Genomic DNA, 26,442 nt, shown 5'->3' with positions numbered 1-26,442 from the left:
AGCATCTTAGCATCTAAAATGTAACTTGTTAAACGCATTCTTTGTCAAAAGGAAAATCTAATCAAAAGAAACACGCTCCTTTAGCAAACAAATGACCCCAGTTTTGCTCAAATCCTTATTTGATAATACAATGTTGTCAAAACAATCACATTGAGACATCTTTGTCATGAAATGCCATTTCCAAGTAGCTGATTTGGATGTCCTTTATTTCTCAAAACATATGACAACACAGACAGAAGACCACAGTGACTCTCACGGGTAGTAAAAACAAAACATGAATGAATCGGTTCTCTTAAAAGCAACAATAACAGCAAACCAATGAATTCCATCATGGGGAAACTTTTTTCTTTGAGTGAATGAGAAGAGCCACATAGCAAAACAAAGATGCCCATTGTAGTGCCAGTATCATTGTCTGATATGTTTTGTGTTTATAAAAATAAATGCTCAAAATGTTCATGCTTTTAAATCGACTGTAATCTTTCAAATCTTTTTTTTAAATTCTATTTGGTCTATATGTTACAATACTACTATAAAGAGTTAGTCTATATGTATTTTTTTTATTTTTTATTTTTTACAAAATAAGAAGCTATAGACCTATATTCTATTTGAAAGGCAATTCGTATCACTATCTTGTCCTAATATTTACATTTCAAATAATGACCAGTATACAGTGTATCTTTGTAGAATCTAATTTTACATACTTTACAGCTTTACATATTGCCACATTTTTTCCACTGTAGAAAGTGGAAAAAAAAACAAAAAAAACCTTCATTAAAAACTGTTCCAAAGGGAAGAAGAACTCATGAAGAAAAATGAAACAAAAACACAGTGTACAGCACATTAATGAAATATGTCACAACAACAATCATGGACAACATCAAGAGTGCTCGTGAACAGTAAGTAACGCTAAGTGTCAGTAAATAACTGCTTCACAGAAATAATGATTTGTGTGGATATTTAGAGGATGTTGAATGTATAAAAGTAACTCCTAAAGGTACCATCGTAACCAGCTGAACATATGAATACAAAGGGAAAACAGAAGTATAAAACATTTATTTTTAGAAATACGTTACCAGCATATACCACTACTTATTTATATATCAAATTAGAATTATTATTTTTTTAACTTCTATAAATTTTTAAACATATGGCGGTCACAGTTCTGTTGCACCAAATTTTAAACAGTGTACAAATGAAGTCAGCACAACCTTGTAATAGCCTTTTTTGATTCATTAATGATAAACAAGATGGTGAGACACAAAAGAAGATTTCAGACACTGGGCAGGTGTGTTAGTTTTATTAAAATACATAGAAAACTACTTTTTGTGTTTCTTATATATACTTCCTAGATGCACAATGTACAACAGCACGCAGAAAGCAAGTTGATACGCTGCTTGACAACCGAACATGACCAGGGATTCAATGAAAACTTTTGATTTGAGAATAATGTAAGATATGAGCAAAGGAATAATTAAGCAAAAATATGGTATTAAAAACACATAATTATACTCAACTTGAATTCTATTCAGAAGCTGTGCAAAGTTCTACTCATCTTACTCCATTGCTTGTGTATGGGCATGTTTAAAACTATATCATATTTTACATTATGCAGTGACTATGCACAATTTCTAAAAACCATTTTATTTTTGAATTGAGTTTACAGTTTTACATTGAACCGGCTCCTTGTATGAGTAAGTAGTGAGATGCAAGTGGCATATGAAGCAGAATGGTGCAAAATAGATTTGTTCTGTATAATGAAAGCACCCCCTCTCAATAGGATGTTTGTTATTGTTCGGGAGGCATGTTACTTGGATCTCTGCTACATGATATACCCCTTGCAGGTGTGTGCATACCAACAGGATCAGCATGACTTGTAGTTTAATATGTTGCCGTTGGCACTGTTTTTCTGTATCCCACAGTCACTTCTGTCTCATACGGAAGAGGATTAGGGTCAGTGGAGAAAAAAAGGTTGGCAGGATTCTCTATTTGATCTCAGAATTCTGAGGTTGTTTTCAGAATTCTCTCTGAATTAAGAATTACTTTTGTCTTGCAATTCTGAAAATATTCTCAAATCCTCACAGAATATGACGTTAAAATTGGAATTTTGAGTGAATTCTGACTTGATTCCGATTTTTAAAGTCAAAATTCTGAAGTCCGCTTTCTGACATTAGTCAGACATCAGAATACTCTTCAAAATTCTGTCGGAACTCTCTCTTTTTACTCAGAAATTTTGAGAAAACTAGTCAGATTTGTCCCTTCAGTTAGGTATCTCACTCAAGTTATTTATTCTCACAATTCTAACTGCATTTTCAAAATTCTCACTCAGAATTCTGACTTTATTCTCAGATTTCTCAGAATCTGACTTTAATGTCAGCAGTTTGAGCAAATTCTTACTTGAGTTTGATTTTTAGTCATAACTGAGGATGGTCAGATTTCTGATTTTAGTTAGACTTCAAAATCAGAATCACGCTAGAATTCTTACAATAATCATTCTCACTCTTTAAAATCAGCATTTTTAAAGAATAAGTCTGAATTGTCACTTCAGTCAGAGTACTCACAAGTCAGAATTCTTACTTTATTTTGACTTCTGAATTTACTCTCAGAATTCTCACTCAGAATCTGACATTAAATTCAAGAGCTTTGAGTGAACTCTGACTTGATACAGATTTTCATCAGAATGTTGAGATTAAAGTCAGAATTGAATTGAAAGTTAGAATCTCCACTTTAGTCATAATTCCCACAAATCAGAATTCTGACTTTACTCTCAGAATTCTGACTTTATTCTGAGAATTTGAATTTTAGTCAGAATTCTCAGATTCTAAATACTTTCTGACTTGATTCTGAGAATACTTAGACTTCTGACTTCAAAGTCAGACAAAACATCCAAATGTTCACTTTTTTAAGTCACTTTTAAGAAAAGGTCAGAATCTTCACTTGAGGCAAAGTCAGAATTCCCACAATTTTCACTGAAGTCAGATTCTCAACCAGAATTCTTACTTTAATGTCAGAATTCTAAGTGGATTTTAAAGTTGGAATTCTGAGAATAGTCGGAATTCTGACTTTAAAGTTAGACTTTAAAGTCAGAATTCTGACTTCAGAATTCTCACTTTTTTTAAATGTTTTTTTTCCTGTGAGGACCAGCGCATAGTGTCATAAATTCATGATTTCCCTATCCCTGATTTGAGAATTGAACCCTTCCTTACTAGTCCACGAGGAACGGAACCAGAATCAAGTGCCTGTCAAAAAATCCTTCCTCGCCAACGAGTGCAAGGCGGGCCGAAGTGGATTCTTGCCTGTCATGTTATCTGTCATCAATCATTTCGGTTGTTTTTGCAGCTTCTACCATGACAGCAGTAATTTAAAAGGAAAAGTGACATACAAGATATAGACATGACTATTTTCAAAGTAACTCTGAGAATGAAGTCAGAATTGTCACTTCTGTCTCATACAAAAGAGGAATTCTGACTTTAAAATGAGAATTCTAAGAAAAGTCAAAATTCTGAGATAAAAGTGGGACCCCCGCCGACATTTTTCTTCACTTGCCCTAATCCTCTTTTGGAGGTGTTAAATATGTCCAACACAGCCAACAGAAATGTCAACATTTTATTACAACATTTAGCTCCACATACCGACATAGTACCATTGAACCGACCATTGCTTTAAACTATGCACTCTACAGCAGTCGCTACTTGACAAAATGTCAAATATTTTTGTCCAGAGCATATGTATATTTCTTTTATATTTAAAGTCTTTTTAAATGATTACTTTTTAAATATATCTATCTTTTCCCACAAAATGTTATATTACTTTCTAGACACAACTTAAATTTACACTACATATAAAATATTATACTATATTGACCTATTTGTTTTTGATAATATAGTGATGAGGTGATTAGCCCTGTTTTACTATTCTATTCATTTGTGCATTTTGGTGTACAGTATCTTTACATTTCAGAGCAATATCCACAAGGCTACCTCGGGGCCTGTAAACATGGGATGGAACAGCTGCATCGCGATCTCCATTGCCGAGTATCCATTGCACATTCAGTAGAAATGTAAACAATGAATGAATACATAATGAGCTCGTATTAGATTTGCTCACAATCCTGCAAGAGTTGTCCTTTTACTTGGCAGGAAGAACTTTGATGGGTCGAGTGAGTGAGCTCATGGTATTGGTGTCGGAGGACACTTGAGGGCTAACTGTTTTGGTCGGCAGGCTGCTTGAATGCCCCATCGATTCTTCGGCTGCGCGAAGGAGCAAAGTATAGTTAATAGCTACTTCCTCGACTTTTCGTAGCAGCTGCTGTCTCTGAGTCTCGGTGCGAACCCCTCTGACCAATTTGATAAAGGTCTGGGTTAAATCGCACAGCACTTGAAAGCTGGCTGTGACAACCGCTAGCATACACGTCGGGCTTTTTTCCACGCTGGCCACACGCCGGCAGGATGCTCGGAATTCCTTGAAGCGCACCGCCAGTTCCTGCTTGTACTCTGCTATCCGCGGGGGCTGAAGGCGAGGCTCACCCTCGGCTTGCGGGCTGTTAGCACACTGACGTAGGATAGCGAGGAGCTCATTAGCATCCAACTGGGCGTTTAGGAACCCATCAGGCAAGCTAAAAGATTTCCCCTGTAGAGCCTCAACCCGTGCCAGGCTCCCCTCCAGCGTACTGCAAGCTCTTAGGTCAATCTCTTGTGCCTGTGGTTCTTTCTCTGTGTCCTCTTCTCCACTGCAGTCTTCTGCGTTAAGAACCTGCAGGGTTTTGCTGACGACAGGAAATGTACTGGAGTCAAGTTCCATGCCTGGCAGAACCTGGAGGGGAATGGAGTATGATAGTTCGTCCTTTTCACTGCTCTCATCTGCTGCCTCACATTTCCGGTAGCAGAAACAGAATGAACAACATTTATCCTTGTCGTCGCTGTCTTCACTGGGCAACGTCAGCAGCACCTCCCCGCTCTCGTCTTTACTTTCACACAGTAACTCGTTGCTTTGAATGTAAAACACACCTTTTTTCCCCTTTCCCTCTGCCTGATGAGACTGTGTATGAATAGGCTCTACCGGGGTCGGCAGCCGTAATCCTGTCGCTCGGACTCGCTCCATTTCTTTCTCAAGACTCTTGGTTTTGGGCTTTACCTCTGCATAAACAGGCACGTTAGTACTGTTATCCAGCTCACCAATGCTGTATCGCCTCTGGAGCTTTTTACTTTGTGGTGCTTCTCCGTAGACTGTTTGTGAGGTACAGGCGGGCAAGCAGGTGCCCTGCTCTCCCCGTGGCTCCCTCGACTCAAGGCTGATGGAACGTATTCGTGCTGTCTTGACCTCTAAATTTTGAGATTGCCTTGTGGCACCTTCACTGTGAGGTGCTTTGGAGATCGTTGGAGGAGTCTTTGAGATAGTTCTGTCCCTGCCTCGATTTTGCGTTTCTGTTGCGGAGCCAACAGGTGTATCTGGTAGTCTCATACCTCTACACATTCTCTTACAGTCACAGCTTCGTCGCTGTTCCCTGGAGATCCCCGGTGCTTTTAGGACAGGGCTGGTACGTAACTGACAGGCACAGGGAGTCCCTGAGGGTACGGGTGAGGATCCTTGTGGCAAAAAATCTCCTTGCGAGGACTTGGGTTTCAGCAGCTCTTCCAAGAACTCCAACTCGTACTGACGAACCTTTTGCAGCTGAGCTCTCCGCTCATCTGTTTCTCTTCTCATTCTTGCTGGGAACGTCGCTGAAAGTAGGTTTCTAATGCTCGAAAAAGGGGCAGTGCGCTGGGACTTCCCCTTTACACTGGTCAATTTCTTTGCTTCTTTAGGTGGTAGAGTAGATACTCTCTCCAAAGAGGGGCTTTCTGTTTTGTCTTCTAAATTAGGTAATGATTTTGTAGCGCATATCTGTGATTCGGAATGGGATTTGCCAAGGGCGCCATCTATCTTGCTCTCAGCTCCTTCTTTTCTCTCTGAGGGTACAGGAAAATGAGGAGAGTATTTTGTTTGTACTTTAGGACTAGGTTTTGCCAAACTACATTCTACTCCCACTCTTACTGGATTTTCTTTGCTGTTCGCCATAAAGAGGCCTTTTGCTCGAAGATGCTCATCATCAGTAGGGGATGATGTTTGAAACACCACTACCTTCTGAACCTGTGGATCTTTAATTCTCAATTGAGGCCCGGATTCCTGTTGCACTGGGCATGTGCAGAAAAGATCATCGACCGGCAGAAATTCTGTGGAACTTGAAGGCTTCATGGTCTCGCTAGAGGCAGTCTCGGCGTCTTGGCACATATTAGTTTGGGGAATCTTGGCTGAGGCAGTCCTGTCGACCGGTAAGAGAACAGATAAGGCTTTGTCTGTATTTAGAGGTGGTGTCGACTTATCTTTTACGCCATTGAGAAGATTTAGCCTTTGTGTCTCTCCTGAAGCACTGGATAACTTTGGGTCTTTAGTGACTAGAGCTGAAGCTAAACCATCAGACACGTCTTCAGGTGATTTAAGGAGAGGATCAGGGATGTTTGCTTTTGTAGTACCAAAGTTTGCTTTCATTTCTGGTGTCTGTTCATTCGGAATGGTATCTTGATTGCCTCGCTGCTCTGTAACAACACTGACAATCCCAGAGTTTTGACTTGGGTTGACTTTAAAGGGAACAGTCTTACTGAGGATTACTTGCTTGGGCGGACATCCAGCACGTATCTGACCCACAGAAAATGCACCTGTCCCTATCGTCTTTGCTGTGCAGCCAGGGATAGCTAGGGGAAAATCGCGGCGGCAGAGGCGGCTTTCCTTATTGATATGGTGTGCTAGCAGGTAGGCTTGGTTTTGATTTTGTTTCATTGCAGAGACCATCTCAGAAACATCTGTCAGTTCAGAGGAATTTGTCTCATGTCCTGAATCCAGCGATGATTCCGGTGTAATAGCAGCCAAGACAATAAGCCCTGAGGAGTAAGAAATAAAAGCAGATTAGCAGGGTAATCGTGATGCAATGGAGAATAATGTATTTACTGATAGAAAAGAACTATTGAAATGCTTTATCCTAAGTCAGACGTGTGATCAACAGCACACAAAATCCCTGAAGGATTACATGTTTGCTCCTCTTAGTTGTCATTGCATTACGGGGCATTTTGGACCGGAGAGGAAATTATGTCATTTTTTATTTACATTTGCTTGACTGATGTGCCAAAGTAATATAGATTGTTAGCATAGAATAAATATCAGATGGTTGACTTTTTCGTGTTATTTATCAAGAGCTTGTCTCAATTTTGCTCTCATCTTTGATAAGCTTCTTTTACTGACAAATTTGTCACTGCCACATAATTCCACATTTTATGACGTATTTATGCTGCTAATATTTGGTTACCATTTTACTTGAGCAAAAACGGAGGGGATTTTACGCCGCAAATGTTCAATAGCGTTATAATTAGATTACTGTTACGCCGATGTAGTCCATAGCATGACTGAGGTTGTCGACCTGCAGTCTGTGTTGGCTGCTGGTGGTGATGGGGATAGTCCTCAGAAGCTGCCAAAGCCTCTAGAGCTTGCAAGGTGGAGACCAGTGCATCGTCAAGTTCCTGGGCATGATCTCGGACCGTTCTGGTGGCCACATTATCAATAAGTGTCACAGGCACGTCCTCCTTAATATGTTTCTGTTTCACAGTGCTGGCATCAGTCCTGCCACCACTTGGAGCCTTTCGCGCTCTCTTTGAGTCATCCTCATCAGAGCTGTTGTCTCTGAAGCCAGGTGGTGGGGCAGCAATTGCAGGTTGAGGTGGTTGTAGCTTTTCACCTCCGTTGTGTGGCTCTTCCTCCTCATCCTCCTCATTCCCAGGGGGTGGCAAGGCCGTGAGATCAACACCACCCCCGTTTCTAGAAGCGCAACCACTTGAGCAAGTTTTTCCCGTGTTTCGCCCGCCGCTCGATGATTTTGACAAATCCTCTTTCCTGTGCCTGTCTTTGCAGGAGTCACAGAAGTACCGTGGTAATTTTTGAGTTTGAGCCAATGTTTGGGCACGGATTCTAAATCCAGCATTTTCCTCCTGTGGGCTCGTTACAACAGCCACCTCCTCTGTACTCTGCTGCGTAGGGTCTGACTTGGTGCGGGGCCGATCAGCGGCCTCCTGGGAAATAAAGTTCTCATTGATGTCAAGCTCGGCTTCAGGGTGTGCTTGCAGCTCTTGAAACTGTTGTTCTTGAAGGTGGAAATGGCACAGACCTAGATGCTGAGACTCTGGAGGCGCTATGGCCCTTGAAGACCCTGACTCCCTGTGCAAGCTTTCTCTTTCGTCCCCTCTCCGCCCTCCACTTGGTAAGCCGCTTGCCCCAGAACGTGGGTGTGAATGGTGGGAGCTTCTGTAATCTGGGGATAGAATTGTCAGAGCAGTGAAGAGTTTGAGGCATTTAAAATAAATTTATTTTAAGAAGATCCAGATGGGAAAGCAGAGGCTGACAGCTGATGGTCTCATGGGGAATAGTTGTTATTTCAGAGATGGATGTTGAAAGTTGAAATAGTTTGAAATTTCGAAGGTTAGGTTCAGGTGGAATGTGATGGTATGACAATCCTTTTTGTATGCAGACTACAGGTAGACACAGTATAAAGCAGTGGATTCGTTCATGCTTTGTGATCACAGCAAAATGTGTCACTAGATTTCTGGAATGTCATGGTTGACTTGCTGGAATAGGAATGAGGATCTCATTCTGATGAGCCAAAATGGTGACAGACAGATTATGGTGCCATGGGATGTTAATTCAACTGTTGCCCATTATTTTAATCTATGAAAATTCAAGCCAACAAATGTCTTATACTAGTCTCGCCAAGTATTCTGACGTTGAGATTTTTTTTTTATACGAGACAATCGGGTGTGACTTGTGATTTACAATACTTTGAATGTGTTGGATAATGGATTACTTTCCGTGGCTGAGTTTTAGTTTGCAATGAATTTGAATTACTACTGGATGAAAAAGCCTTCCAAACATACCTGTTTTGGCTAGGTGAGACTGACCAGAGATCCTGAAGTAGATGTTCCTTTTGGGGTCTACAAAGAGTTTGTAGTAGCCAGAGATGAGGCATGCAAAGTTACTGGCATCTGGCCATTCCATAAGTAGCACCAAGGGCTGCAGGATAGGAAACAAAAACAGCCATAGGAGTGTGTCATCATACTTGAAACGTTGTTGAAGCAGAACTTGCAAGACCGTGTCATACCTTGCCTTCGTGGATCGACACCTCTACACGAGCCACCCCTTGGCTTTCTCGATAGAGCTGGATCTTTGATATCCTACTAAACTCAGTCAGGACTGTTGTCAGGTTGTTTTTTAGGTCAATCACATGACTGATGCCATGTCGAGGACCCACCAGGAGTGTTGTGGATGATTGCTTTTCATCCTATAGATTAACCCAGGACATTTATCATTGCTCTGAGTTAAACACTGCCATTCTTTGGTTATTGTATTGAAAGACTTAAAATGTCCTACCAGTCCAGCTGTATTGAACAGTATTCCCCCAAAAGGGGGGAGATCATTAAGGACACGCAAGTACTGCAGCTTTCCTTGAAGAGGAGGGACCTGTCAAGCGAGAAAAATAATAATCAAACTACAGTTTCACCAACATGCCCTCTCGGTGGCACTGTTGCGCTAATCATGAACATTCAAAATGAATGCTTATGCAACAAATGCATCCCAAACTAAAACAAATTCTTACATACACTGACCAAGCAGTCCACAGCCTACAATGGGTTTTTCTTTCTGCCTCTGTTGTAACAGTGCTATATTCATAGAAAATCTGCACTCAACTCAGAAAACAATTAGAAAAATGGCAATACAGCCATTGAATTTTGCCAAATATACAGTGCATTGTGTCTATTTTAATTTCTTCTATTCTGTTTGAAAAATGTCTTTAAATTCATTCCAGAAAAAAATCAGATTTCTCCTTAATGACCCAATATACCCCTGAAACCCAGCCTAGTCAATTGTGTTTACTATTGTTTCCCTTCTGTCGCAGGAAAACAGTTGTTAATTGCATATTACCCAAAAGAGACATAATTAGAAAAACCAGGGTGTCCTCTATTGGGCACACAAACTTAATAGAGTAGCTCAAATAGTTCAACAGATATAGACCAAAGACAATGTCCACTTCAGTGGACATAAATAAATAAGGTGAGACTCAGGAGAATATAATGTTTCATGCATTGATAATTTTCCTATTACAAAAATTACTTCTCTAATCTCATTAAAACACAAATTTAAACATTCCTTTTAGGAGTAAAGACAGTTGTAAGTGATTATTAAGTTCAAGATGTCTGTTTTTAAATACCCCTGTCACATAATTTTGGAGGTCTCGTTCATGGGTGTGTAGGGGGAAGTCCATTTATCATTTTCTGGTTATTTTTACAACATAGCTGTGGCATAAGAATGTTGTGTTTTAGCCTTTAGTAGCCTCAGACGTGAGACAAGACTTCTGCGTATGATTGGTAGTACCTTGTTGCCTGATGGTGGTGGATGCTGGTAGGTCTTCAACAACTGTGACAGAATCTTGCAAACATTCTTCTCCTTGACCGTTGGGAGCAAAGTGAGCGGAAGAAAAGGCTCGAGACCAAATTCCTTTCTGTGGCAGAGAAAAAGGGTTAGAATACAAGATAAATACAAGTACAACAGAATGACTAAGCAGCACGGTCTGAAAGGGAAGATTCACGAAAATGTCACCGATTGTAGCTTACAGCCTCCATCGTCTGTGAAACTTATTACAGCCACGGTGGATGATTGCACAAGCTAATTACTTGCTAGGTTGAGGATTTAAAGAATGAATTCAAAAATAGGCAGTGAAGGTGATGTGTTCTCAGGAAAATGAATGCAATCCATTCTCGTAGGCAGGTTGACATTTAACACGATTCACCTTTGAAAGAATGGGGGGGGGGAATTCTTGTGACAAAGTGTTGCCAGTATGAAACCTTTATCAGTTGGACTATGCAATTTCAGTAACATTTTATTATTATAGTATAGCTTTCAAAATGAATCTGCTTAGTTATTTAGTAATTTATTACTGTTTCATTTAATAAGGATGTTTGTACATATAGCTAGATGCTATCTAATCTGATAGATTAGCGAGCTAGCTTGTTGGCTAGATTGATAAATATAGCTAGCTAGTTTGATAGCTGGCTGGATTGATAGAAAGAGCAAGATAGCTTGATTGCTTGCTAGATTGAAACATCAAGCTAGCTAGCTTGATTGCTGGCTAGATTTGATAGATATACTGTAGCTAGGTAGCTTGAAACCTGGCTAGATTGATAGAACTAGTTAGCCAGCTTGATACCTGGCTAGAGTGATAGACACTTTATTTGTCTGCAGGTAAATTACCGTATTTTTGGACTATAAACCGGTATATAACTCGCACTAGCAAAAACTGAGGGGGAAAAAAAAAAAAAAACTTTCACAGATAAGTCGCACCGGACTATATGCCACAGGTCATAACAGCAGATAGACCAGCATCTAAGTGTTTCTGGTACACCAACCAATAAAAGATCAGTATGTCGAGACACTAACCAATAGCATACCAGCATTGTAGTGACGCGTTGCAGCGAGGCAGTTTGACACCAACAGAAAATAAGAGCAATTACCTATAAACACCGCAAGAGGGAGGCAAAACAACAAACACAAGCAACCCCACTCTTCATGACAGTTGTTGATGTTAGTCGTAAAGTAGGCGAAATGCCTTAAAGAGGGGACAAAAAAACAGGGGTCTACTGCACTGTGTGTGTGTTCATATATATATATATATATATATATATATATATATATATATATATATATATATATATATATATATATATATATCTATATAAAATAAATTACACGTCACAAGCCTTGATCTTCTTCATTTTATACATGCTTTTTATCTTTTTAATATTATATTTTTAAAATTCTTTTGAGCATGGATGTTGATTCACATCTTTTCAGTTCTATTTCATATTTGTTATAGATGCACACATTTGATGGGCCAAGGTAAGATAGTTAAGCCGCCCTGTACTATAAATCGCAGGGTTCAAATCATGAGAAGAACATTGTGGATTATAATCCAAAATCCAAAAAATAAGGTAAATTATTTTGAAATACTGTGAATAGCCCAAAAACAAAATCATGTAAATCTATAAATACTTGCAGTTTGTATTTCTTGCTGAGCTGCTGTGAGGTATACTGTACTTGGGTTTTGGGGGCATACAACTTCTATTTTATCCAACCGCAACATGAACAAACCTTTCTCGGCGATGTAGTAAGTCAAGATAGAAAAAAAAAGAGTGAATAGACATTTTTGTTCTTTTAACTTACTCTACGTGTGAGGTATACTGTACTTGGGTTTTGGGGGCATACAACTTCTATTTTATCCAACCGCAACATGAACAAACCTTTCTCGGCGATGTAGTAAGTCAAGATAGAAAAAAAAAGAGTGAATAGACATTTTTGTTCTTTTAACTTACTCTACGTGCTTCAGAGATATCTTCTGATTGGGTCTTGCTGAAGACACAGTGATGTAAATATGGAGAGCAGCCAATCGTAACGTGATATCAGATTTCCAGTCCATGCCAAAGCGCTCCTTGATTACATCATTGCGATTCTGTGAAGACATGATATGTGACGCCGAGAACACTCTTAATTGCAAACAGCGCCATTTAACACCCCTGTCTGAGTCTTGCCATTAGTTAAAGTGAAACTTGTAATTGTTCAAACTTTGCGAATTGATAATCCTGTTAGAAATACTTTAGAGGTAAATGCAGGTGAAGCCTTTAAAAGCATCCGTTCCTGAGCAATATAGCTGTCCAGAATATGATTTTACATCTTATGGATAGCCTGTTCTTAGTTGGGACACATCTCCAACAGAATTATGATACTGAATGTTTGCGTCTTTGATTCCTCTCCATCCACCTGAATGTAGAGGTATTCAAATGCAGCGGGGTCCCGTCTCAGCAGGTCTGCTGGGTCCTTAGGGAAGAAGCAGATGCGAAACAGACACTTCATTCCTTGGAAATAGGTTCTATGCACCACCTGCGGGAAGACACAATAGATCACCCACAATCTTACTTTCCTAGTTGACATTTAAAGTGTACCCTATGCAGTCTTTGAGTGCAGTAACAGTGGTTCACATGTTTTGTCTGACAATCGGAAATGTTAAATGTTACTTTAAACTTGAGGTGCAGTGGTTAATCGACAAGTACTCAAAAATGTAATGATTCGATAATCATTTATGATTAGTTGGTTGTTTGGAAACGTAATCTTGTTTAAATCCTCAGAATTCTTGACTTTCAATAATAAGTAATCTCTGAACTCTAGTTCTCTATGAAAGCAGACTGTTACTAACTACTTTGTCTGCTTTCTGGGGGGAAGCAATGATCAATATTTTATATCACTGAAGAGAAATTTGCTCAATTATTTTACGAGATAAATTTACAATAGTTACTAACTTTTTAATTGTGCTATTTAAGCAGGTTATGCATAAACTCTGAATGTTTACATTAAAACTGACAAGAAATTTAATTTATTCAGCTGATTCATCATTTTTAAAATGGACCATTTGAAAATGAGCTCAACTGTGAAATGAAAGATTGGCACTAGTCGCTTAAAACTGATTTAAAAAATGGATGAATTATTGTTGTCTGAACATTTTGGACAAGATCATTTTGGATAAATGCAATCTTTTTTACATAAATGTTTGGCTGGATTATCGTGTCAATTAAAATTTATTAACATCCTGAATGACTGATTTATAGTTATGATTGCCTTTGCCTGGGCAATAAAGTGAATCGATTTGATTAATTAGTCATTTTTAAAATCAAATCTTATTGACTAGTGATTCGCTAAATTGTGAAATCAAGGTTTTGCATAAGTGTCAGAATGTCAGAAAACAAGACATGTTTGCAATAGTTACTAACGTCATAATTGTGGCATAAGCTTAGCAAAAACTATGAATCTCAAGTTTACATCATGATGGATTCAACCCTTGTGGCATTTGTGTTACAAATGATAAAAATTCCTTTGTTTTTTTATGATCTCATAAAAGAATTGATGGGAAAAACACGAGGGAGCTGAAATTTCCAGCAGATGGTTAAAACATATAACATTTCAAAATGCAATGATTCTGACATTTCTATGTGATTGCATCTGGACGTGCGAGATTTTGTGTAAAAAAATAATCATTGTCCAAATTTTGGACCATATAAAACCATTATAACTACAATTTTTCAGATGCATTTGAATAGGATATATGACATTAATTTTCCTGTGATTTTTGCAACATTCCATTGAGCGACGGTCAAACTGTCAGCAATCAGAAAATTCTTTGTTGACTTGTTTTTCACCTCAAGACAGTAAGTGGCGGTAGAGACCAGTTAATGGCTATGTCTTAAAGTATTATCGTCACTTCACAGGCTACAAAGACAGACCATACCGTTTTTCAAATTTTTGTGGGTGGTAATAAATTTAAACTACATGGATAGAACTGATGCCACTGAACAATTTGAGTGAATGAAGGAAAACAATATTCATAGATAACTTTAATTATTATACCTTTAAAAGCATTTACAAAATTAGGAAAAAATGCAATGTGTATAGTTTGCAAAGTGGGTAGTCAGTGTACGTTATTGTTATGTGGTCAGTTTGCACGGGATTTATTTTATGAATAAACCAATCTTTTGAATAAATGTTCGGTATACAACTTGTTTAGAATAAAAAAAAAAAATCAAGATTTCTTTTTAGAGCCATATCGCACAACCGTAATTTTAACACATGTTGTATTTACGTGCGTCAAGGGTTGGTTCTCCTGCAGCAGAAGTAACTTTTGACTCTGGTCCAGACCGCCAGCCTCCAGCACAAGGGCAAAATGCTCAATGTATCGTAATGAGAGGCGGTCCTGCAGGGAGGAGATCACATCCTGGATGCAGAGCGGAGGGAACCGATTAGACAGAAAAATATTTCAACATGGGCAATACTGCAACAAATACACATATGATATATGGAGGCAATTTCCACCCTGGTCTCACTGTATTTTTATTCACACTACTTTGTCATAGTGATATCGTAGAGATGGGTGCTTCCTTATCCTATGCTTCAGAGTCATATCTGTCATTTTGAGCAATGGAGAGCTTCCTTATATCTATTCTGTACAGATAGTACATACTAAATATTTGAGGGTTGCGGTCAAACTTTTGCTCCTGAGCGGTTTTGTTTCTATGGGCGATGTTTAGTTTTATTAGACATGAGATCTTGTAGCACTGACATGTTAATGTAGTTTGGCTCTTGTTCTAATGGTGAGCAATTGCTATCTCTTAAAAGCAAGGACAAGCAGTTTTACTGTAGGAACTTGGAGAGTTTGCTGTAAAAGACAAGAAAAAATTGTCCAATCAACCTTTCCGCAAAATCATTGGACTTGTAGCCTCCATTGCCGCAGGATAGACATGCTAATAATGTCCATGCAACTGTGCGTTTTGGTGCACCATTGATTTAATCCGCAGTATTCTTTATTGATCCACCCCTCCCTCTTATGCTGAAATTTCATTTAATTATGCTGACAGGGACTGTTTTCATCTCTCCTTTAATGTAAAAACAGTTTCTGGTTCCCCCTTTCTCTCCGGCAAAGAGTGCTTTCCAGAAGTCTAATAGAGACAGTTTAATGAGTCTGATCAGAGTTGTCACATTCATCTTGGAGAGTGACAGAGTCTGAGCAATTTTATTTGTTGCTTAAGGTTCTTAATAGCATTTGTGAGACTTCCAGCTTTGGGAAATGAGGAAGACTCAAAGCCCGAGAGGTTGCAAAGAACCTGTCAGTAGTTCAGCATGTGTGATGAACAGGTTTTAACAAACAAAATACCAGGATTTCACCAGAAAACTCGCAAACTCCCCGCAGCTCGGAAAGAGACCAGCTGTTCTGGAAAATGACTCATTTTTCTCAAAACTCCACCACACCAGCTTCATAACAGATTTGATTTTAGTCCATGTATTACATTGAGATTATTTATTGAGGGACCTATTACAACAACACATTTTTCTGGACGATAAATGATAGTAATGTTTCTTTGTTTTTTAAAAAAAATGCCACCTACTGCATATATATTGATGATGTAAGGACAAAAACAAAGTGTCCCTGTGGTGCATTGATGGAGAAATATATATGGTTTATCGAGAAAAAAACGGAATTCAAAGACGATTATGATGTTTGAAATAAAGCAAGCTTCTAGTAGCTCGGGGAGTCTTTTTGGTGAGACAACATACTGATTGATTAAAGGATCTTTTGTCAGTACTAACAAAATTGTGACACAGACTCAGATTTATCTGAATCCGACCAAGAAAAATGCACCACATTGAGTTGGAGACAATGGCTGTCCAGGATGCCATGTCATGTCTCCGCCCTCCTTTTGACCTCCAGAAGACTTGGTCTCATCTTGGGCTCAATCATAAGTTTTTCTCATTCTTCATACTTATAGTCTCAATAATGTCTTGGTCTTGGTTGGTGTGGTTTACACTCTTGGTCTTTCCTCCTCCTCAAAATGTCATGGTCTTGTCTCTGACTTTTTTTTTTAATTGATTTATTGTTATTTTTTTTTTTTAATCTCTTCTCTTGATTCCCCAAAATCTTAGTCTTGTTTTCCTCTTGACCTTGTGAATTCTCGGCACTCTCAGTTTCTATACTTACTGTCGCGATGATGTCTTGGTTGGTGTGGTTTGAATTTCTTAGTTCTCAGTCTCAACCCCCAAAAGACTTTTCTTTGTCTTGATCTCCAAAAATCTTGCTCTTGTTTTTCTCTCAACCTCAAAAAGTCTTGATTTCGACTCAGTCTCGATACTTACAGTATATTCGTGATAACGTCTTGGCTGATGTAGTATAAGTTCCTAGTCTTGTCTCAACATTAAAAAGTCATGGTCATGCTTCAGTTCCCGCCCCAAAAAGTCTTGGTCTTGTTTTGATCTCGACTTTGCATGGTTTTGATCTTGTCGTAATCTTGATACTGAGAGTCTTGCTAATGCCTTGGTGTTGGTTGGTCTAGCCTTGACTACAACACTCACTCGCACAAAAAAACTTACGATGCGTAGAGCTACTTACCCTCACAGTTGTACGGCTATCAAAGGTAAAGGACTTAATCTGTCCATTCTCCAAAAACACCTTCAGCACATTGGGTATGAGTAGCAAGGAGTCGTCCTTCAGCATTGTCTGAAAGAGATGGAAGGAAAGATTGCTGCTGGATTTTTCTTGATGTTGTGCCCACTTGTATTCTCCGTCAAGAATCCAGCATCTTTTATGGCCAGGATGTCTCCCGTGCATAGAAAATTGCATGATAAGATAGGAGACGTTCACTGCAGACTTATGTGAGCAGAGGCACAGAGGGGCAGCCAAGGCTTCTGCTTTTACTCAAAGCACTTGTTTGAACAAGTCATGAAGCACAGCGCTGTCCATTCTTCCCGAAATGTGATTGGCATCCTCTCTCTGTCTCTTCTATTTTTTTTATCTCACTGGAGGGTTTTTAAGGTATGACTCAGTCGTGATTATGCAGCCATAGAGGACTATAGATGGCAGGCTTTCTTAACGTGCGTCACACTGTAGGCTTTTTTTTTTAATGAGTAGAATTATCTCCTTAAATGTACATTGAAACAAGCCCTTTTATATCTTATGTTTTAGATTGTAAGAACAAAATCCAAACTTAATGCATGACAGTTTGTAGATTTATTGCTACAATGCATCTGACATAGCAATCTGTGTCCACAACAGATGCCCAGCAGTCTGTTGTTGGTAAATGCAAGTATTCACTTGGCATTAGCAGCTGCTGTTCCGGGCATCTTCTCTCCGTTAGCATTGTATGGTGAAAGATACCAGTTTTCAACACTTTGAAGTCAATAATTTGAATTTAATAAAGGTTGAGTTGGTGTTTAAATTGTTTAAATTGTTGAAAAAAAATTGATGCCAATAATTTTGCTTTTATTCAAAATGAATATCATCTCCAAATATCAGTTATCAATGTCTTTGACTGCTAATAATCGGTATCTACGATATTGATTAGGGGAAAAACATACAGTTATTAGTCTACCACAATAATCATTAGTTGCTGCCCCAATGTATGCGTACGTATATGTTTTACTGTTTCTCAATGAAATATGCAATATTGGATTCAAAATCCAATGGAGTCACCCAGTTTATGCTGAACCAGAGGGACATTTTCTTGAAATGGGCCTGTGCTCTATTGAGTGTCATTCTTAGTTAGTGGTAAGTTGGTGTGTGATGAGAAACATGGCAGCACACTATTTTGCCTCATCTCTCTCCCTCCTTGTCTGCTCTCAGCTTTTAACTTGTCAATAACAGCTTGCGCTCTCATCAGCAGAGGCAAGAGATTTAATCCACAACTGTCTCGACTTGAGTTGTTGCAACATTCGTAGAAACCTCTTTCCAAGTCGGATCCAATCGGATCGATTCCCGAGAGAAGCAGACAATTAGTTTAAGTAAGAGAGGTGATACAGAAAATCTATTTTTTATTGACAATAATGGTCTCAAGGTGTAATTAAGGAAATTGTGACATTTGCACGATACTGGAATTATCAGGCTGGACAATCTTATCTAAATCAGCTGTAATTAAAGTTCATGTCGCCTGTCCAATAAACTAATAAAAATATCTGTTGGGTTCAAGCGGTAAAAAAACTGTGCCCTATTAAAGTCATTCACTGCCATTAACAAGTATATTGTGTAATTACGTTTTTCAATGAGGATGGACGGGAGAGCGTCTGATGCTGCTACTCCTGTCAATTTCAAACTGGTAGACAACTTTACTGATGCACAGTAATTAATAGAGGACGGCAATGTCCCATTTTAAATATGAGGTTAGAAAAGTAAGGTCGGTTCACTGGGAGAAATTGCTGAATTTTGTGGAACCTAATTTTGATGTACAGCTGATTACAAAAGAACGGAAAAAAAAACTTTTTTCCCAGTGAGAGAAGTCTATTCCTTCACGTGGTAGCTTTGCTCCGTATTTTGTTGTGTGTTTATTTTCTATGTTTACTTTAAAATGGCTGCATTTTTTAATCACTGTTTTGTTTATTGGTTTAGATTGTGTTAACTTCCTGGTTTTCACTGTTTGTTATTGCATGTATGTTCTATGAACCCTCAAGCGTTTCAGACATGGCATGCAACTTAATACTGTGTTTGTGAAGTAGGAATTAATCAGCAAAATCCACCCATTTTTATCCCATTTCTGGAGTGAATATTTTGTCACTTGCTGTCAACTGTAATTGACATCACAGTTGCTCATGGCTCAGGTACCAACCAATCACGGCTCACCTGTCTGGTCGTGATGAGCTCTGAGCAACTTTGATGTCCTCAGTTGATAGTAAGAGACAAAATGGCTGCAACCCTTAGATAAATATAAACAGGCTCTGGTAATGACCAATCACAGCTCATCTGTTTGTCCTTGTGATGAGCCTTGAGAAAATGTGAAGTCATTTAGTTGACATCAAAACAAAATGATTTCCCCCTGAGATTGATCAAAAACTGGCTTTTAATGACCAATTACAGCTTGCTTGATTGGTCATGTGATTAGCCCTGAGCAAATGTGATATCATTTTTAGTTGACGTCAAGAGACAAAATGGCCGCCCCTGACATGGGTAAAATCGGGTGGATTTCGTATTCCACACCCGCAGTATTAATCAGAATGGCATGTTTAGACTAGTGTGACTGCATTTAACACACTATTGTGAAGATTGTTTTTTGCGCTTCCTCTTTCAGAATTTTCTGAGTAAATTAGTGGGAATGTTAAGCTATAGTGTTGCTGAGTCTATAATGAAGGCTCATTACAGCATTTAATAGCAATCCACAAATCCCACCCCAATACCCCCCCCCCCCCCCCCCCCCCCCATGACATCAACACTTTGAAGCGAAACAAAAGCTGATATTTGCATTTAAAATTTGGTGAGCGATGGCGTGGCCAGCGAGAGAATCATCATCAATTTTGTTGCACAATAGCATCAGTGTGACAATGCTTGTCTCACAGCTGTCGCACGATAACAAATGACCACAAGACGAGCTCGGCCTTTGGTGACTTTGAAGCTCTGGTTGCTCATGGCAGAATTTTAAACGGTTTGCAAAGCAATTTATTCAAGGCTAAACTTCTCACCCAAAAGCTTTCTCTTTGTTGCGCCAAGAAACACACACACACACACACACACACACACACACACATCCGGGAAGAGTGGCTTGAGAGAGGATATTTGCAGATCAAACAAAAGAAATGAGCTGTGGGAGATAGAGGGAAAGGGCAACAATAGGTGCTGGCATGCACAAGTCGCGGATGCAAAAACTTACTGAGTCGGGATCGCTGATGGACACTTGCTCGGAAAAGCGCACTTTCGGCGGGTTGGTTCGCAGACGGGCCTTTTTGGCTGCACTTATAAAGGCTGATTTAGGTGACTGGATATGTAAAGAAAGAAAGAATAGTTACCCGGCAGTAATAAAAAGCTTAGGCCATTTGTTGCTGTAATGGGAAAACTACAATGACCATCCTGGTTAGAATGTTAAAATGCTTACAATGGTTGGTACTGGGTACAAAAGAAATTGTACACCCTGAAGGCCTTTTCAATATTTTATCATACAACATTATAAATGTATTACTCTTTTTTTTTTTATTCCTCACATTTTTTTGAAGTGCTACTCCTTCCACATTTTTTGACCGATTCTCACCATTCCAACCACAAAAAATTAATGCCAGGTATGCTTCTATTTTTCTAATTGCAAAAAATCTTTTTTTCTTTTTTCAAAATTTGAACTCTCCATTCATTCCTGATGAGCAATTTTCTAATTAGGTTGATTTGGTTTTTTTTTTCAGTCTAATCCCTGTAACAATCTTTTATATTATTAAACAATTATATGGCACCATTAACAAATTCTTCTTTTTCTTCTTGTATTTTTTGTTCTTTTTTTGTCTTTTGTTGTTCTTTTTTTTCGACTTCTTATCAAATTTTGACCCAATTTGGGCTTTTTGAGGTTTTAGATGTGTGATATCAAAAACATATAAAATCCCCTAGGAGGCTAAAATATTGCATTGATTGTCAAAACATGACGACTTTCAATATGCCACGCTGCCGTCTCTTCTAAATGCTTGCTAACGAGAGTTTGAGAAGTACATCCGATAGGTGTCAATTTTAGCCCATGTCGGACTCACTTACTGCCATTAAAAATTGGAAATATTGTAAATCTTAGACATATTGATACCCGATGTTTTACCTTGTATTTCCCCTGATTCTTGCATGAATCCTTTCAACAGCAAATTGCAAACATGGTGCAATAGAAATTTTTGTGTTGACACCCCAAAGCCACCGGCTGGCGGTAGCGGGCAACTTATGACATTTGCAAGCCTTTCAATGATTTAAATGATTGGCCTAGCCTGGACTCCCATAATGCAAGTCTTCAAAAGTCATAATGACCTTTTATCTTGAAAGAGTTTGAAACTTCTGACTGCAGTTGAATGCACCATATGTCTCATCCTCAACATCAGCAACGACCAGAGATTTGGGTGTGTCAAGCTAATTTGAACATAACCAGTGCTGCGGGTAATAACTTACAAATGAAAACCTAACAAGGCTATTGTATTGATGTACTGTAATACTTGGTGTTTTTATTTGAAGTTGGCTTAGGTAGTGAATTGATGGGGTATTACATTATTTACTTGCGACAGAAACTATTTGGGACTGTTGGTGGGCGTTTAATTATCAGTTTTACAAACCCATGAAGGCAAAAAGTCCAAAATTTACACAGTAAACAATGACGCCTGCCTAACCTATAATTAAATGCTATTTCTTTTCAGCTTTGAATTGAAAAAACACACCCATCTACACTTTGACGTCATCATTTTACCAACTCCAAACGTGCAGTTTATTTTGCAAATTACGTTTCTCCACGATAGATGGATGATTTTAATGAACGACCTGGAGCTTTTCGGAGAGCGGAAGAGAAATGACCAGTACTCAAATAATTAAGCACCAAATGTGTGGGCGTGCTTGTCAAGACATGCGTGAAAAGAAATGATGAGATCGAGGTACTTGGACGCACCTGATGAGGCTGCAGCACAGTGAGAACAATAGTATCTTTGCAGCGTCTATGGGGAGACAACAGAGTGGAGTGGGTTAGGTAATGCCATGTGCGGAACGGTGTTTGGAGAGCTTCGCCACTTTCTAGCTGCAATTTCCTCTCTGTCCTTCAGCGCTGAAAGGACTGACTCATCCACCATTTTGTGTTCATGTGGTCATGTATTGGTCATAGAAGCAGAAGCATTGTTTTTTTTTTTTGGGCCGCCCTCTTTTTTCTTTCTTTTGTTCCCCTGGTCCTATAGACCCCCACCCTCCCTCCTGGGACAGTAAAGGATGCTACCTTACAAGGTCTATGACTCTCTCTCGGGGCGCGTCGCTCACCGTCTCCTCGTTAATGGCCAAGATCTGATCTCCAGGGAGAAGCTTACCAAAGGAGGGTCCGTCTGTAGATAGATGGCAATACGCAACCAGCGTAGCAAGTTAAACGCGTTCATGTAAATCATCTTATGTAACTCCTTTTCACTTTCTCACTCACCAGCAGAGACGGAGCGTACAATGACGGGCCTCTGGCTGCCTGCAATGAAGCCGAAGCCTTGAGTAGGGTGCCGCTGGATGGTGACTTGTCTAGCTGTGGCAGGACTTAGGGTACCACTGTCCATACCATCTTGGCTCTCTTCTAACATTGCAGAGCTAAACACACATAACAGATAATGGGATATTTTTGAGGCTATGTCTAAACAGGGCACAATATGATTGCAAAGTTGAGTCAATATGCTGTCTCTTTGAAGTTATAGAATTTTTTTTCCCCCTAAAGCACACATAAAGTAGGAGGAAGGGACCAGGGTCTGTTTTAATAATTGCTTGCCAGTTTTGGGGCACTGACTTGCTAAGAAGAATTAAAATTCAAGAAGGTTAACATTTATGCATTTAAATGTGTATGTGTGCTTGCGTGTGTTTGTTTGGGCATGCCCTTGCTTTTTGCTATATTGTAGGGATCAAATTCCATGTTTTACTGTCATGGTGTAGATGTCATGCACTTGCGGGGATCATTTTAATAGACCCCACACATTCAAACTCCTTTTTGAGGAAAAATACTGTATTTTTCGGACTATAAGCCTTTTTCCTCATGTTTTGAGCCCTGCGGCTTATAGTCCAGTACGGCTTATTTGTGTGGTTTTTTTTTTGCTAGCCACTAGCAAGCAAATGTATCTGTATGAGGTATCAAATTATGGAATAACTATCAAATAGAACTGAAAAGATGTAAATCAATGGCTGTGCTCAAAAAGAATTAAAACAATATATTATTAAAAATATGTCTAAAGTTAATAAGAGAATGTATACAATTTGGGTAAATTTGTGATGTGTAAATTTGATATACAGGACACAGTATATGTGATTTTATTTATGTATTTATGATTGTATATGAATTATGTAGAATGTGTTGTTATGTTCACTAAAATAAACTATCAAACAAAGGGAGAGAAAAAATGATGCTATAGAAGTATTGATTTCAATTTTGAACTGCTATTTAACTAGCTGATATCCATCCATCCATTTTCTATAAATATGTTGGGACTAAACATGCAGGCATGTTCTGGCTGTCAAAGAGAGGATGTTGCTGTTGGCAGACAATTGCAAAAAAATTAAAAAAACGAAAAAAAATTATAAACCTCATATACCATCTTTTTGCGTAAAGATCTGATGTTATAACCTACGGCTTATAGTCCAGTGCGGTTTATCCGAGACAAAAATCATTTTTTTGCTCTTTTTTTGCTGCTGCAGTTTATATACCAGTGCGCCTTATCCGGAAAATACAATACTTGCTTTATAGAATTGAATTGTATTTTTATGGTTCTCATGATATTTGGAAGACTTTGGAACGTTTTGCTTTTGTTTGAAATGTAAGATCAGCGACATTTTAATGTTTGGTATTTCTTATTGTAGAAAACTATAATGAGCTATTGTTAAATTTTCATTTACTTTTTAAGACATGTTGCTCTCCCAAAGAGCTTGTAAAAAAAAAAAAAAAAAAAAAAAAAATCAACATTCAAAAAAAAAAAATCAACAAAATCAACAATCAACAATTTGCCTACTTGAAAAAAAATTCTCAAAAAACATATTTACAGTATTTGGAGATATTTCATACGTTATATGAGTTGGAATTTGTATTATTTAAGTTTTGTCACACCAGTGCTTTTCCGTTTACTCAAAAGGAATATCGGCTCCAAATATCTATCATTGGCCTTTGGCCTTTTTAACTACTAATAATTGGTCTTGGTATTGAGTCTGGAAAAAAAAACGTATCGGTTTATCTCTACTAAAATTTCATGAGTACTTGCTTAGAAAATTTATATTTAATACCATCAATTGATAGGCCGTCAAGAAACATTAACTACTAACTCAACAAATAACTGAAAAATATTAAAAGTGTTTACCTGTCACAGGCGTATGTGTGTCCATCCTGGACCTCGGCCATCCCATGAGCGGAGGAAGCAGCATGGGAGAGGTTTGCACTGCAAAGGCTAAACTCCTTTTCAAATTCATTCACCTGTGGAATAAATGGAACAGACATGAAAATTAAATTGCATTTCCTTAATGGGCATTTTGTCTACATCTCATCAAAAAGTGAATAGTGAGAAAAATGAAAAAGGTAAATGTGAACATGCGGTCCGCGAATATATCTAAAAATCACAAGACTGCAGAAGGAAGGTTAGCGTGAAAAATTCACAGATTTTCCCTTTGATAGCCATGATTAAAGCATCTGACACAAGAGTCCTGCCTTAAAAACAACCTTTATCAAGGGCATAAAATCACAGAATGCAAATGAAGTATTTAACAGAGAATCAAGCAATATCTCTGCTGCTGTTGTGAAGCACACGTTCCCTTTTACAGATGCCTGTGTGGGAGGAAGTAAGAGCTAGATTACAGCTAGACTGTGGGGAGTGTGTACTTGCCATTGGATTGTCTATGGCGGGAAAAAAAGTCACACACACACACACACAAATGTGATGGAAATACATAAGCATTTTAGCATCTGACCTAGATGGAATCTGCTGTGACATTAATGCTTTAAAATGGGGAGAAGAGAAAGACCATGTCAAGATTACTTAGAGTTAGCATTATGCATGGATGTAAAAGTAAACACTTTTGCGAGTGCCATGGGCGGACAACAAACTGTCAGTAACTGGAGGCTGAGTCCTTTTGGTCAATAGTTTATTGATTCAAATTCTTGTCACTTGTAGTCTGTGTTAACAGTGGCTTGCAAGGGACACGGCTCATCTACAATTCCAGTGGTGCATAACTATCTTTGAAAATCTTATGTACATGATGGAAAATCCATTTGGGAAGAGAAAAAACTGGAGTTAGCTAATCAACTATTCAACATTCGTCTGTCACTATTTGAGGTGAACAGCAGTGATGAATGTGACCGTCCCAGCTGGTACTGCCGCAGAAAAATGATCATTTTCTTCGACAATGAATACTGCCCCCTCATCTATAATCCATTGTCTGTTATTACGTCCACGGGTTCTTGACAGTGCAAGTCTACCTGCATTTCTTTGCCCTTTCCTTTCTGCCCCTCTAATGAGTTTTAATTGCCATCTGCTTCCCTTTCCAGGTTTTGATAGGACACCCATCTGGCGGGTCTTCAAGGAGGTGCCAAGGATCGCTCACTCATCAGGTGAGAGTGATAACAGCGTGTCACTCTGGATGTCAGTTTCACCTCCAATCAAATCTCTGGCAGATGAGACTCAAGCTACGTCCGTCAATTTATTTTCTGGATCACCGGTTCTCAAATTGGGGTATAAATCCCTCTAAGGGTACTTGAAGATCACTTCTTGGGTTATGTGAGATTTTAACAGGGTTTCTCCAGGTTTCAGCAAACCTAATTGAAATATTTTTCATGCTGTGACAGGAGCAGGAGATTATTTTTCAAACTAAAAGCAAATTAATTGGAACCCTAGCCCTGAAGCAACCTATTGTTAAATTGTTTTATAACCAAGTTGATTTTGAGGAAACTATGCTTGTGATAGCGTAACACTAAATCTAAAATTTAAGCTCGACTGGAGCCGGAGTTTCTGAACTACGGTTTCCCAAATATTTACATTGCCATCTGTTGAACCCTCATATATCAGGAATTACTGGGTCAATCTTCACAAATGTGATTTCACCTGAACCGGAATTCAACAAGGATTCCACATTATCAACTGTTTTTAATGGGAACAGTATAATTTATTTCAAGTTAAGAGCAAATTAATTGTAACATCAACCAAACTGTTGGTGAATTCTATTATAATCAAGCTGATTTTGATGAAACTTGGTGTGCATGTTGACAGTGATGGCACAACACAAAATAATACAAATTAAAAAAAAGTCAATTCAAGTAACGCTGCTGCCGTCTTTTGAACAATCACGTATGCAGAACTACT

The 26,442-nt window shown here is 38.6% G+C and overlaps 1 protein-coding gene across 2 annotated transcripts; it reads right to left on the bottom strand.

Moving 5' to 3' along the window:
- Positions 1-1,278: 1,278 nt before the first annotated feature.
- On the bottom strand, positions 1,279-24,491 carry frmpd3 (FERM and PDZ domain containing 3). Of its 2 annotated transcripts, XM_088432192.1 has the most exons (15): positions 24,451-24,491; positions 22,551-22,705; positions 22,356-22,458; positions 22,038-22,083; positions 20,295-20,399; positions 17,054-17,161; positions 14,756-14,887; positions 12,886-13,005; positions 12,441-12,577; positions 10,447-10,573; positions 9,445-9,534; positions 9,176-9,355; positions 8,952-9,087; positions 7,448-8,332; positions 1,279-6,914 (listed from the first exon to the last, which is right to left on the bottom strand). In XM_088432192.1, exons 1-15 carry the CDS (start codon positions 24,489-24,491, stop codon positions 4,126-4,128), a joined length of 5,154 nt encoding a protein of 1,717 aa, XP_088288318.1. In that variant the 3' UTR covers positions 1,279-4,125. The 2 variants fall into 2 exon arrangements, with proteins under 2 accessions (XP_088288318.1, XP_088288319.1); XM_088432193.1 differs by lacking the exons at positions 22,356-22,458; positions 22,551-22,705.
- Between the last annotated feature and the right edge of the window lie 1,951 nt (positions 24,492-26,442).

Source organism: Hippichthys cyanospilos, chromosome 13 (genome assembly GCF_059441005.1).
Source record: "Hippichthys cyanospilos isolate Australia breed blue-spotted pipefish chromosome 13, RoL_Hcya_1.0, whole genome shotgun sequence".
NCBI lineage: Eukaryota > Metazoa > Chordata > Actinopteri > Syngnathiformes > Syngnathidae > Hippichthys > Hippichthys cyanospilos.
The sequence above is the reverse complement of the archived record's forward strand: the minus strand, read 5'-3'. Positions and strand labels throughout refer to the sequence as shown.

What these genes read in the sequence shown, in the direction of transcription:
- frmpd3 (XM_088432192.1), bottom strand. Translation starts at nt 24,491, where the DNA reads ATGGCCGAGGTCCAGGATGGACACACATACGCCTGTGACAG. An exon ending in CACACATACGCCTGTGACAG is followed by an intron (nt 22,706 to 24,450) that starts GTAAACACTTTT and finishes ATGTGTGTTTAG; the next exon opens with CTCTGCAATGTTAGAAGAGA. An exon ending in GCAGCCAACACAGACTGCAG is followed by an intron (nt 6,915 to 7,447) that starts GTCGACAACCTC and finishes CTTACTCCTCAG; the next exon opens with GGCTTATTGTCTTGGCTGCT.